The 14996-nt window shown below is 38.5% G+C and overlaps 2 protein-coding genes and 1 long non-coding RNA gene across 5 annotated transcripts in view; 2 read left to right on the top strand and 1 right to left on the bottom strand.

Moving 5' to 3' along the window:
• The window catches only part of LOC307010945, a 91379-nt gene extending 77836 nt beyond the window's left edge, over positions 1–13543 (bottom strand). For all 3 annotated transcript variants that reach the window (XR_013800313.1, XR_013800314.1, XR_013800315.1), the window contains exons 1-3: positions 13487–13543; positions 12399–12518; positions 6750–6958 (exon numbers count right to left, since the gene is read on the bottom strand). This is a non-coding gene — a long non-coding RNA (uncharacterized lncRNA). The remainder of the gene's footprint in view (positions 1–6749; positions 6959–12398; positions 12519–13486) is intronic.
• On the top strand, positions 2593–7921 carry LOC307010943 (cytosolic 5'-nucleotidase 1A-like). Its single transcript, XM_079636105.1, is given in 7 exon segments — positions 2593–2779; positions 3051–3218; positions 5625–5753; positions 6089–6212; positions 6345–6363; positions 6365–6521; positions 6657–7921. Coding segments are annotated over 7 exon segments (1095 nt in total). The 5' UTR covers positions 2593–2656; the 3' UTR covers positions 7032–7921.
• rdh14a (retinol dehydrogenase 14a) lies at positions 8778–11308 on the top strand. Its single transcript, XM_079636106.1, has 2 exons — positions 8778–9185; positions 9919–11308. The coding sequence occupies exons 1-2, from the start codon at positions 8943–8945 to the stop codon at positions 10534–10536; spliced, it is 861 nt and encodes a 286-aa protein (XP_079492232.1). The 5' UTR covers positions 8778–8942; the 3' UTR covers positions 10537–11308.
• Positions 13544–14996: the final 1453 nt, after the last annotated feature.

Raw genomic sequence — 14996 nt, forward strand, 5'->3', positions numbered from 1 at the left:
CATTTATAATACGGGTGAGCTGCTCGAATGGCGGAAGCCATGTTGTGTCTCCATCTTGAAAATACATTAGCCAAAGAGGAACATACCTGGAAATTCAAGCTTCGCCTTTCGAGTTTTTACACTAAGTGGCACCGTGACGAATGCGAGGGGGAGATTACTCGCGACTGCCGGCAGATTTAAAATAATACGGCCACCGTAGGAGTTAAAACGCCCTCAGAATGGGAGGGGCTAGAAAGTAATAGTAGGTAGTCATATACAATTTCACCGCTAGATGGGAGTAATTCCTACACAGTGTAGCTTTAATAATAAAAAGGTTACCTTTAATCTTTCCAAGCTTATACTCAGGAGTAACTGTGGCTGAAACGTATTAAAAGCTGCAAAAAGTCTAACCCCAGTGACCTCAGACCCGATGTAGACGCCTCTCTCGGTTCAAACAAATAGGGCTGGGCAACAAACTCAAGCTCCTCCGACATTTCTCTTTAAAAATTCTCATTTTAGACTTCGTGACTAGTGTTTTGAATGGCTCTATCCTCTGTGCTTCCCACGTGAAACCTGTTGTGAGCACGGACAGACACTTCCTGTCCCTCTGGCAGTGCTTCAGAGCTCCGTACGTTAACGGACAAGTTCGGTATTTTACACGTAAAGCCCTGTTTTCAGATCGTTTCTGATGAAATAGAACGGTTAAGATTCAAATTTGGACAGCTGCTGCTGTCCCGAGAATTTAAGGTTTATTTCGCTTTCCCCCCACCACCTCGACAATGGCTGCATAGGTGCACTGGAATATCCTTCCTAAAATGCATTAAACTTTCGTTTACAAAGACGTGAAACTCACCGAGTGGTCGGGGGTGTTCACTGATATGCTCACACAAAAATCGCTGCAAAAGATGCTTTCCAACAGGTTTTATCGTAGTTTTTCACTCGGTGAGTTTCACGTCTTTGTAAACGAAAGTTAAAAAAATTTTAGGAAGGATTATTCCAGTGCACCTATGCAGCCATTGTGGAGGTGGGGGGGAAAGAAACCGAAAATTCTCGGGACAGCAACATGTGTCCAAATTTTCATCTTAACCGTTCTATTTCATCAGAAACAATCTGAAAACAGAGCTTTAAGTGTAAAATACCGAACTTGTCCTTTAATGGAGCGTTGAATAGTGTTTGAATTTAGACTCAAATATATTCACAGATTCAAACTTCTCGGATCAATAACTTGTTTGCTAAATGTTGTTAAAACACCAATTATACTTATTTACGATCACAGTAACGTAGAGCTACAACCAGCTTTTCCTCCAAACAAGCTTTATAAATATAGGCTAAATGGATCTCTAAGAGCAGGCGGCTGAGAGACAAGTCCAATGGCACCATCTGCAAAGTGCAATATAACCCAAAAAACGTGACTACAAAAATAAGTCATTAACTTCAATGTTACAAACTGTAGTGTCACCCAATTCAGTTTGCACATCATTGGTGCCCCACTGGCCATACTACACTGCTTTTGCAGTGAAATTTGCATAAAAAGTTATACAAATATTCAATAACTCTGTAACACCAAATTTAGTTCACACATCACTGCTCTAATGTTAGTTATTATACAACACTTAGTTTGGGAAGTAATTGCACAAAAAAAAATAAGTAGGGCTATTCTTTACACAAATTATATTGGTACCATATAGCTTTTGCATTATATTTGCTTACTGAATTTGATGCCATTACACTGTATAACAGTGTGAAATTAATGAATATTTTTTTTTCTAAAAAGGGTGAAGTTGTTGATTTTGTTTCATAATAAATAATCATAAGAATTATGCATTTTTATCAAACTAAGTTTGTAGTATAGCCTAACCAGCAGGAGAGCAGTGATGTGTGATGACAGTACATGTGTCGATCACACTGAAGATTGAATATGTTTTATCACATAAAATGTGCAGAAGGGTTTTGGGATTTGCACTTGACGGACCCTTAGCCTATTCGTTTTGCGTGTGAATGCAAATCTTTGCGAGGGTACGCAAATAACTTTGAGAGGGAAGAAAAAAAAATTCCACCACCACGTACGTGATGCCCTCTAATACAATGACGTGGGGGGTGGATACTTACCAAAAATGCACTTCATAATAATAATAATACCTCCAGATTTATCCAGATGACACCCCCCCTGTGTTGAATGCATGACTGAGGCTAATTAACAAGGATTTCTCAGTAAATAAGTCAAAAATACAATTAAATATGGTCCTCTAACTGAAACTACCTGACTACCATATTTGGGAACAGCATTTTAATGAACACCAGACAAGTGACTATAATGCTGCGGGTATTATTAAGCATGTAACTTACGCTGAAATTTGTTCTCAGGAAAAGGATTTTTTGATGCAAATGCAAAATGCAGCTAAACAAAACAAGTGTAAATAGCAACAACAACAACAAAAATTAATTAGTATGCAGTGCATTTACCAAGACGCTTATTTTTTATTGTTTATTTATTAATTTTGTTTTTATGATCGAAATTGACCAAAAAAAAAGAAAAAAAAAGATTAGGCCTAAACATAAATCGTTATGCGAGACACTTGCCCATGGCTGGTGACGTCACAGCGTCGTGCTGATGCTGAGAGGAGAAGGGACGCAGGACAAGTCGAGTCGGTCTCCCTGTCCCTGCCACAACAACATTATGAGCAAACATGAAGACACTGAGAGAGGAGGACAATCCAACTCCGACAACAGCGAAGAAAAAGACTGGGCAGCTCTCAAAGCATTATTTGACAATACGAAAACAGCGAAGAAGCCCCGTCCGGTAAGCGATTGTTAGTGTAAACAAGCTGCGAATGACAGCAGCGTCTCCCCCATCCGATACCCAATCTACAGTGATAGCGACGCGAAAAACTAGACAACCCGTATAATATAATCTAAGAAAGCAGTCTACACTGAAAGCGAATTTTCTTGCAGTGTAGATGGTGCGTCATTACGCCAATGACAGCAGCGCTGCACGTATCTGACCACATAGTGCAGGTTGTTTGTCGTCCGACCACAGCTGTTGTAAACATTTGTCTGCTTTTGATTTGTAGCCCAAACCCAGCAACGCAGTGACCATTGCGGTGTCCTCGCGCACGCTGTTTAACATGGTGAAGGAGAGGAAGGTGTTTGAAGATGAGGGGCTGGAGAGGTACGTCGCGCATCAGCTGGAGCTGGAGGATCAGCTTTTTACCCCAGGGGTCTCGTTTCCTTTCGTTAAGGTAACAGAGCACAATGCATACTGATCAGTGATCATGCTACTAGATTTGATTGTCTGATCATAACACTCACCTTACCTTCGCCAGCACTTGTCAAGAACATGATGCCATTATTAACTGAACTGCACTTTATAACAGCACAGGTGCAACACACCTTGGTTCACAACACCTAGGTCTAGGTACGTACAGTATTACTCCAGAAATGTAATTTGGTATTGGTTACAATGACATGTAATGACATGACTAAAACTATATTCAGTAATATATTCATGTAGATAATACACATTCGAGGTAATCTAAATCTAATTACCTTTTATCTAACTCCTTTATTTCATAAAAAAAAAAAACTAAAATAAGAGGACCATATGCCTTAAACTAAGGACTTTACTAAACAACTCAAAGAGCTTCACATAATGTCCTTCTTTTCAACATTAAATGTATTAAACATCAGTAAAGTAGTTAAAGCAGCAGTCGGCAAGTCTGGCAGATTGAGGGGACTTAGCCAACATTTTTAATGTTTACAACTCTCATGCCCCTCCCCCACTACCACCGAGCACCCCCCCCATCTAGTTTGCGAGCTCGTCAGTGCGTGTACACTTTTTCTCTCCGCCATCACGCGTTGTACAATCCAACACACCTGCGAACTTCAGGCGTGTCCATGTGATATTGTAACGTGCGCGAGGGGGGATCTTTGGCGTGTGCACGAACTGTGATTGACAGTCAGATCTCACACAGCCCTGCGCTGATTGGACTAGAAGAAACCGGGAGCGGTGGATTTTTGCAAAACAAATAACAGGCTCCAGGTGGAGGTAGAAGCGCGTGTTTTTTTTTCTAAAACCGACTGATTTATGTTGTTTAGTCAGAGCATAGTGTCGGTTTCAGTAAATATGATCAAAAAAATCTTGCCGACTTCAGCTTTAAGACTAGCGACCTAGAAAACTAATAAACATTTAGATTACGGTAGTAAACACTGACCAGAATATACATTATGTACAGTTATACATTTTTATTAGCAATGGATTTGGCAGCTCTTTAAAAATTAGTAAAGCAATATTTAATTGCCATTGCAATCCAAATTACATGTAGCCAACACTAACAAGTGACAAATACTAGCACAGGGACTAGTACACACCTGTCGGTGCTGGTCAGTTAAGCTGGTTGAAACACTTTTTTGCCACTTTTATGACACATGACTATATCTCCAGGATATCTATATCTCCAGGATAGTCTATATCTCCAGGATAGTCTATATCTCCAGGATAGTCTATATCTCCAGGATAGTCTATATCTCCAGGATAGTCTATATCTCCAGGACTATATCATGACTATGGCTGGGTCCCAATTCGCCTACTTATACTACGACCTAAAAGTATGTACTCTTTTTGTGAAGAAAAAGTATATAATTTTGAGTGTGTAGCAAAAAAGTAGCCAAGCTTTGAGACATACTACTTCGTCATCTTTAACGGACAGATCTGTCGCGTGCATCCTGTCACTGTAAACTGCCCTGTCAATCATCTTGTCACAGTTAAAATCCTCCATTCAATCTAATTTAATTTCCTACCGTTTCGGAGAGAAATGTAGTCGCACGTTCATCTGCCAGTCGCGGGTCTTTCATGCGGAGACTCTCCTCATGTGTTTGGAATTTGAATATAGACTAATGATGCATTTAAAAGTTAATGGCTAAACGTGTCTTTACAAAAGTTCACAATGCTGCTGCAGATGCAATATAATGTGGACAACATTGAATAAATACATTTTCGTCAGGTTAGATACGGATAATTAATCACTCAAACCTTTATCTAAACCTCTCTACATAACGCCGGACTTGCGCGTCCTCCATGTCTGTAGTTTTTTTGAACACTTTTCACTCATGTTTGTAGTTCTAACCGAATCCTCGCCCAACGTGCGATGGGTTATGGGCAATATTAGCCATTAGAGTGTTCATCGATCTGCACTTCGGATTCTGACCGGAAATAGTAGACCATCCGGGTATCTTTGGAACACTTATTTCAACATACTACGATTTGGGACGTACTAATTCTACTTTCGAATACTATTTAGGACGGATAGTATTTGGGACGCAGCCTATATCTCCTGGACAAATTAAAATAGCACTGATGCAAATCACATGGAAAATATGTAGAGCAGCATGCTGAAAAACAAATGTGTGCCATCACTTCTGTTCATGGAGGGACTTTAGACCTTTTTATTGCAGGGCAGGACTCAAACACAGAGCATTACTGTGCCTCTACCAGGAACTCTGTGTAATTGATTATTTCCTTTACGGTTTTATAGCACATACTATTGCACTAAACAACCATAAATCACAATAGTGTTGACTAACGTGGATATTCTTAGGCATCCAAAGCCACACCTTTAAAAGTTACTTTGTGTTTTTCCAATCAACAGGCGCTAATGAACGTAAATGCTCGTTTGAGGGAACTATACCCAGACAGCGAGGAGCTGTTTGATATTGTGCTGGTGACTAATAACCACGCCCAGGTCGGAGTTCGCCTCATCAACAGCATCAATCACTACATAATGGAAAGAAAACAGACGCAGAAGTCCTATACAGGATTGTCTAAGGCTACTATTCAAACCAAACAACATATATTAGCCTACAATTTAGCCTTTGATAGTGATCAACGTCATATTCTTTAAAATGTTATTCTACACAGACCTAGATCAACAGGAAATATGTCAGTGCAGGCAGACAGAACAGAATTTGGCTAAAGACCTGTCTGGAAAAACTGTCCAGTGATTTAAATGTTTTTTTTAAGGTTTACAGCACACCTGACGAAAAAAAAAAAAAAGCATATTAACTGCATACTATACAAACAACAATTACATGAATTCTCTTCTCTCTCTCTCCAGATCTAAATATAGAGAGATTTTGCATGACGGGTGGAGAGAGTCCGATTGGTTACCTAAAGGCCTACATGACCAACCTCTACCTGTCCAAAGATTCGAAGAAGGTACAGGAAGCTATCGAAGAAGGTACTTAAAAAAAAAAATTAATGCATTGTGATATAACTGGGATTTAAATTTCAATACAGAAAAAAACAAACAATCTTGCTTTAAATGAGCTGAACATGAAGCTAACTTTGTTTTAAATGGCCATTTCTACAGGAATCGCCGCTGCCACAATGTGACAGTGAGAACGAGCTCAGTGACACGCAGCTACGTGTAGCCTTCGACGGGGATGCTGTTTTGTTTTCTGACGAGTCTGAGATTATCGTGAAGGAACACGGATTGGACACATTTTTTAAGCATGAGAAAGAGTTTGAGAACAAGCCTCTTGCTCAGGTAAACTAAGACTGGTTGACTACTAATGTTCATTATTCATTCTGATTCTAACATTGTATCCATCTTGTCATGTTTGGTGCATGCTTTCCCTCATGTTTGGTGCAAAGTCCTTTTCATCCTTGATTTGTCTCCTAGGGTCCCCTAAAATGTTTCCTGGAAGCATTGGGGAAACTCCAGCGCAAGTTCTATGCAAAAGACCAAAGAATCAACTGCCCAATTCGCACTTACTTGGTCACAGCTCGAAGTGCTGCCAGCGCTGGGGCCCGCGTGCTGAAGACCCTACGGAGCTGGGGGTTGGAGGTAGACGAGGCCCTCTTTTTGGCTGGGGCTCCTAAGGGGCCTCTCCTTCATAAGATCAGGCCACACATCTTCTTTGATGATCAGATGTTTCACATCGAGGGTGCCCAGGAGCTCGGGACGATCGCTGCTCATGTGCCCTATGGAATTGGACAGAAATATAATAAGGGGAAACGGATAGAAACAAGTGGTGCAGAGGAAAAAAAATTATGATTTGATGATTATCAAAAGTCCCATCTCTTTAGGTCCCTCAAGTTAATTTTATTTATTTATTTTTGGTTGCTCCTGAGAATATTTTGAACCTTGATCTGTACAGATGGTTTAAGTTAAATGGATTGCTGGAAATATAAATACAAAGAAGCTACTGTGTCTGTGCTTGAAATGACCTACATATTACGTACTGTACTAATCTGACAGCACTGTAAGGTTAAACTTCAAACTTCAGCCCTTTCTTTTGAGAGAATAATGTGCAATTAGAAGTGTTTACCACCCATTATGCCTTGATCATTCCAATTTTATATTATGTTTAATCAAGAGTTTAATATTGAATATGTATATACCTCAGGGAACATATATTGCAACTGTATTTGATTTATAGTGTGAGATTTTATTATCCAATGTAAATTTAACAGTTTTATCTACATTATTTTAGATGTTGCATTTCGATCCTCAGGTACTTTCCCTCACTATCAGTGTGTGGCCTGCCACCAGTGTTCCTGACAGACCTTGCCACAATAATACACAAACTGTGCCCTGAGTAAATGATGAAATGAGGACAAGCATGTGGAGAACAGTTGATATATTGTATTTAGAATATATTACCCCTTTGTGTTTACCATAAAGTGTAAATGTCTATATTTAATTTTCCACAAAACAAAAAAGTGTGTTGATGATCACTGTTATAAATGCTGGATTTATTCATTATGATGATATATTAAATGAGTGATCTTATGTGGTTTGTGGTTGATGTTTTGTGCCTAAATAAAGCTGTTCAGTTTGTAGTTCTAAAACATGGATTTCTAGGCCTAGATAGAGGCCAGATATAGATAGAGCCCACAAAGATGTGAGTTTACATACTTGACCAATTAGACAAACGTTTTAATAAATTTCCCACAAGTGGTCATTCTCTCTTTAAACATAATATAACTGTTATTTTAATAAAGGCTATACCTTACCTTCATGTCTATTAAAGGTAGGGTAGGCTCAGAATTGTCTAAAAAAAACTTTTATTCAAATTTGTTTAAACTGTCTTTATATACCAATGCATAATTAAAATGTAAGTACTCTGATAAAAAGAGTATAAAAATCGAGTGACTCTAGACCGTTTAATCTTCATTAAACACAGCTCATTAATTCCATTCACTCCCACCTAAAAACGGGTGCGCGACTGCGCGCACGTGGGCAGAGCCAGTAATAACGGCGGTAGTCATGGCGACGGAGAGTGACAGTCGCGCAAGCCAATCCTGTGATTCGTCCCGAATGGAAATAATGAGCTGTGTTTAATGAAGATTAAACGGTCTAGAGTCACTCGATTTTTATACTCTTTTTATCAGAGTACTTACATTTTAATTATGCATTGATATATATAGAAAGTTTAATCAAATTTGGTAAAAAGTTTTTATATAAATCCTACCTACCCTACCTTTAATGTTAATGAAAATAAATAGTAGTTAGTAGTAGGAGGAATTGTACAAATTCTTTTGAAGAATTATTGGGGAAACAATTGTTTGGGAATTTCATAGAAAAAGATTTTGGAAAAAAATGTAAGATTATTTTTTATTTGCTAGATTGTATTTGAATATAGAATATAGTATGAATGTATTTGAAGAGAAGAAGTAATGATAATATTTACGTATAATCTTAAACTCTAAGCCATGTTCATCTGTGTAGGAATGCATGTGGTTATTGCTACTAAATAAAAAAATAAAGCAATACACATGCATTGCGTTTGAACCCTCTACGACTTCTGGGTAATGTAGTTCAATAACATTCCGGTTGCTTCCCACATGCGTGATTGTTTACGCCTACAAACCTGTTCGTGAACTGGACGTTGTTGATGGCCCCAGAAGGATCAGCGGTGAAGCAGATATTACCTATTATTAACATTTTGATGAAGTCATCGATATGCTGCGCGGCAAAACTATTATCGTGACCGGGGCAAACAGTGGCATTGGAAAAGCCACGGCTGCGGAGCTGCTGCGACGTCAGGGCCGGGTGATCATGGCATGTAGAAACCGAGAACGGGCAGAGAAAGCAGCCCAGGAGATCAAGCAGGAGGCCGGACCAGAGCAAGGGGAACTAGTGATAAAACTCATGGACCTGGCGTCGCTTAAATCGGTCCGTATTTTTTGCGAAGAGATAATCAAGGTAGGCTACTGTACCAAACCAAGCACAGTGTTTGTTACTCTTGTGTAGTAAATATATATAAGGCACGCATAACATGGTACGACTGAATTGTTTTCGACAAGAAACTGGAGCACAATACCGACAAAGTGACTACAAGCGTCATGCGCTTTTATGTGAACTGTCTGTAGCATGCTCGAGAAGTTTGGGAAGTGCACGTGACCGCGCGACGTGCGCGCGCATGAAACGCATTTCAAATGTGAATCTTGGGGGGGAAATGCCTTTGCAACTTTGTCTATCAAAATAAATATAAAGTGAAGACCGGGCATAGTGAATAATTTCTTAATGTGTTTATTTATTTTTTTTGAAAGTCTAATGTACAAAACCATTACTAGAAAAAACACATTTATGTAAAATAAATGGACTTGTTACAACTTCAATTTTAACTAGCCCGGTCTACTCTATATATTTGTTATGGCATATATACTAGGGCTTAATGTTCTTCCTCTGAGTAATGGCCCACTTCAGTTTATGCTCAATGTAAATATTTAATTGTGTATTTCTGTTTTATCTATGGTCCATTTGTTTTAAAATCTTTTGCATAAACAAAAATAGGCAAAGAAAGGAGAGAATGGTAATTCAAATAGAGTATAATAAAGTTTTAGCGATTGCTAGAGTTGTGATTATTTTGTCTTGTCATTCTTGTATTCTGAAATACTGCATACATTAACAATTATCTGTTGTGTATCTCAAACAGGAAGAGTCAAGAATTGACATCCTGATCAACAATGCTGGAATCTACCAGTGTCCTTACACCAAATCAGAAGATGGGTTCGAGATGCAGTTTGCTGTCAATCATCTAGGTCACTTCCTGCACACGAACCTCCTGTTGGACCTCCTGAAACGTTCCGCTCCTAGTCGCATCATTGTGGTGTCTTCCAAACTCTACAAGTACGGCGAAATAAACTTTGATGACCTGAACAGCGAGCAGAGCTACGATAAAGCTTTCGCTTATGCACGGAGTAAACTAGCCAACCTTCTCTTCACATTGGAGCTCTCGCACAGACTTGAGGACACAGGAGTGACGGTAAACGCTCTCACCCCAGGGATCGTGAGGACTAACCTGGGCAGACATGTCCACATCCCGCTGCTGGTGAAGCCTCTGTTTAACCTGGCTTCACGGGCCTTCTTCAAGTCCCCTGAGGAGGGTGCGCAGACTTCTATCTATCTGGCCTGCTCTGAAGATGTGGACGGCGTTCAAGGGAAGTGCTTTGCTAACTGTCTTGAGGAACAGCTGTTAGCTAAGGCCACAGATGAGGAGGTGGCCAAGAAACTGTGGGACATCAGTGAAGTGATGGTGGGCATCACAACCTGAGTCTTACAGACTTAAGAATTTAATTCACATGTCCATGATTATTTCAGATCTGGCAGAAAATAAAACTTACAGATTTTTACCATCAAGTATTTTGAAAAGACTGAGTCTTGGGAAAAAAACTTGCAAAATGTACTCATGCTTAATCCACAGGAGGGAGCCGTTTTTGCCATTCATATTTACTTTTGCATTTGAAATAATAACTGTACAGTTGCAACTGGCAGATTGTTAGTTCTGCTATAACAAGTGTGTGTGTGTGTGTGTGTGTGTGTGTGTGTGTGTGTGTGTGTGTGTGTGTGTGTGTGTGTGTGTGTGTGTGTGTGTGTGTGTGTGTGTGTGTGTGTGTGTGTGTGTGTGTGTGTGTGTGTGTGTGTGTGTGTGTGTGTGTGTGTGTGTGTTTTAACTTATTCTCATCTATTCTCATCTCATGTTTTCCTGATTTAGTAATTAATCCTGGTAGACAGTTTCAAAGATTTCAAACCTACACATGATCACATGTTGGGTAAGACTAGATGCAACTGTCTTTGAGCTTGTGTGCACATACTATTAAACATGTCTGACCAAATCCTGCTCTATTGTTTTACCTTTCTGCTGTTAGAGGTGAAAGAATTAACAGTAACACTGCTTTTGATTTTCACTTCTCTTATGGAAGATCAGTGGAAAGGCATTCTCAGTTACAGAACTTAATAAAGATGCATTAAACAAAGCAAAAGTATATTAGTATCTCTATTCTGAATATGCACTATATTGTTTAAATAAAATATAAAAAAGTTTTGATGAATGATGATGATCACTGAAAATGTAAAAAAATATCTTTTTTTTTTTTTTATATATAGGGAATATATATATTTATTTATTTATTTCATAGATATTTTAAGTGATTATGGATTTTGACAGTATTTCTGATCTACTGTATATAACTATGTGTGTGGTACTACCAATTATAAACTGTTTTCCTGTTAAATATTCTTAATTATGTGTGTTTATCATGGTAATTTTGCAGTACTTTTTTTATCTTTTAAAAAGAAAATGCTTTTGGGAGCCTTCTTGGTCTAATAAATAAATATTGCACTGTACAAATGATATAGTTCAGATTTTAACTACAGCTCAATCGCGTTTATGTAATTGAAAAGTAGTCTGATGGTTGTTTTTGCGAGGCTCATTAGCAGAACAATTTTGGAATTAGAGCAATAGCCCGCTTTGCTTTCAGAGTTCACTTACCGTCTAATTAACCGTTCTAGGAGTTGTTACAGTACAATTCAACTACTTTCCTTCACAAAGAAAGTACACACTCCTCTCACACTGCGTCTCTTTCCCTCTTCATCATGATTGCCTTGAATGTTTTCTTTTAGCGTTAGCTGTCTCTGTGAGAATGGTAGCAGTCCTGATGGGCTCGTAATGCTTTTCCCACCTGTGTTTGCTATTAGGGCTTTTTCAGGATCATTTAGAATATGTTCCGATCAGCCAGAAAGCCCCTAAGATATCCCAGCATTCATCTGATAGCTCCCTGTGAAACAGGAGGTCTCGGAGTGCTTGGCCATAGAACCTGGAGACTGTTTGTATTTGAAATAAAGAAAATTAGGGAAATTACCAAAGTTAATGGCTTAAATGATGCGTTTCGAAACGGTGCCACATCAGCGACAGAATGCCAAGCTGGTAAACAAAGTGATGCTTTGATTGCAATCACATTAAGTTGTTTCACCTCGATTTTTTTTCTATTTTGCCCTGTTTTTCCTCCTCCAGATGACAAAATATCACTCAACAAGCACCCAAAAGTATATAAAGATTCATGGCAAAGCCCTTGTATCTTATCTCGTGGTTTGGCTTTAGCTAAAGCATTTCTCCGGTTGTGCTGCTTTGCTCACCTCAGCTCTGCTCGGAGTACAAACCTGCAGCCAGCATCCTTTCCCACCGTTTGTGCTAGACATCCCGTCCAACTTAAACACAGAACTCCTTTCTCGTTTATTATTCTGCGTGTTTGTTTTCTGTGATAGGGGGAAAAGGAAGGGAGATATGAATGCACGTTATTTTTCACAGTAAAGAGAGTTTCCAGCCTTGTGATTGTTGAGCAACAGAACACGTTGCCAGGTTGATGGCACCAGAATGTCTAAAACATTCTAAACAATCATGTAATTTGATTCCTCAACTTTCCACTTTTTCACAAAGCACTAATGCATTAAAAACAGACCTTAATCTATGATATAATGAATACTAGGCTATATAATCAAATTGAATCCATTCCATTGGATGAAGAAGTTAGCTAACTGGCTTGTCTGTTTTGTAAAAAGTTAGGGTTAAGAACGCACATTAAACGGTTCACCCAAAAAATAAAATTCTGTTAATTACTCACCCTTATGTCGTTCCAAACCTGTAAGACTTTCGTTCATCTTCGGAACACAAATGAAGATATATTTTTTTATTAAATCTGAGAGCTTTCTGTCCCACCATAACTGACACACTGACGCTTCAAAAAAAATCATAAAGAGATCGTAAAACTAATCCATATGAATATTTTATTTACATTTAAACATTGATCAGCGAACATAAACAGAAGCTCAACCGAACCTGCTTGATGCGGAAAACAAACCTCAAATGTGCTGCATAACATGAGAATGAAACTAATTGGTTCTTGCAGAAGCTCAAACCTGCAGCATAACATGAGACTCGTTGCTTCTCGCACATCAAGCTAACATGCTTGAGCTTCCTTTTACCACAACTGATGTGTGAGATATTATATCATATTATATATGAGCCTAAATACAATCTGCTCATTGATTGTTTCTTGTCTGGTCACAATCAATTATGAATTAACGTTACATGAAAGATTCAATTCAAAATGGCGTAATTTGACAACGAAAGTCGAGCAGTTTCCATCACTCGATATTACTATCAGATATTAGGCTACATATTTGTCGTAATACGTTTCTAAAATATGTCATGTTTAGCTACTTACATTACATACACATCAATGTTCACAAAAGCTTCTAGTGCAGTGCAGCACGCGACGCGCCTATTCAGTTTTGACGCTTCCTGCCACGCCTTCTTTGATTTGATTAGCCAATCATATTTACAAGCTCATTAGACATCTGAAGCAGACCATTCTAAAAATATATTTTAAAACTTTTTGTCACTGTGTATTCTTAATTAAATATACATATCCACAAGAGAGTTTTGTATTTTTAATAATGATATTGTGGAAAAAATTAATTACAACAATATAACCGGTTATTTAAGATTCATAACATATGAGGCCCACTGTAAGACAATCGACTGGAGGGAAACTTTGTTTGGGTGATATATTGTAACTATAATTAACACAACATTTTATTTTATTTTATTTATTTTTTTACCTCTTAACTCATTAGGCTCCTAAATGTTTCATGCATTGTGTTAAATGGGTGTCCTGAAAAAAATGATGACGCAAGTGCAACAGCAGACTCAGGCTGCCTGGTTGGGACCATGCAAGTGCCTTGCTAAATTATACAAAAAAATGATAACAGAAAGCCTGTGATTCTGGTAATTCCCCACTTTTTTTGGACACCCCTACCTCAGATCAAACCTGCAACCTTTGTGTTTTCAGCCCAGCCTGAACCGTTCCTCCAGATGACTGCACATGAGCTTTCAAAGCTTGAGAGAAAACACTTTCAATGGAACAAATACAGATCTGCTGGCACAGAAGCTGAGTGAGCAGTGAACGAAAACATCTTTTCAAACTATTTATTATTCTTTATTTTACCAGGTAATTTGATTGATTGCTTGGTCTTCTGGAGCAGTGACCTGGCCATGGGTTCTGTGTGTACAGACGTATGGTAAAGTCTTTCCCCTGAGGTGGAGCCCTGTGTTTTGACACACTCTTCAAAACAAAAAGAGTTTTTCTCTGGGTTTGAAGAAATATTTTGGTATGTAGCAGGATAAGGAAAACATTTCAGCATTATTCGATCACATTATTCACACATGGAAATGATTCCTGAGGTGTAAATCTTTTCATGGGAAATGTGTAGATTTCCTGAAGCCAAACTTAAACTGATAACTCAAGACATTTCACAGATTGTACAAGCAGTGCATTTTTGGATGGTTTGCTTGGGACTGCGTGTGGATTTATATGCTGACCAGACTGGTAAATCCCAAAATTCTTGACTAAAAGAACAACGTAACATTCAAAAGGTCCCTTAGGGGGGGCAGCTGAAATTAAACAACATTATTTAAAATGCAGCTCCTGAATAATGTCATCCATTTGACTTCAGCATGAAATATTGAGAAATCATTCACTATGCTAATATAAAAGGCATATATGTTGTCTTAACAGGTCACAGTGAAAATCAGGAGCGAAATATGCTTTTTCATGCATATGATAAAACCTGGCTTTAGAATTGCTACATGAGAGTAAATAAAATGTAAATCACCACTGATAGTGTGATGTGAGTCCATGATGTCTGGACTCAAAGCAGAAAATCTAATAACAA

The sequence above is a fragment of the Phoxinus phoxinus genome, assembly GCF_949152265.1.
Source record: "Phoxinus phoxinus genome assembly, chromosome: 14".
Lineage (NCBI taxonomy): Eukaryota > Metazoa > Chordata > Actinopteri > Cypriniformes > Leuciscidae > Phoxinus > Phoxinus phoxinus.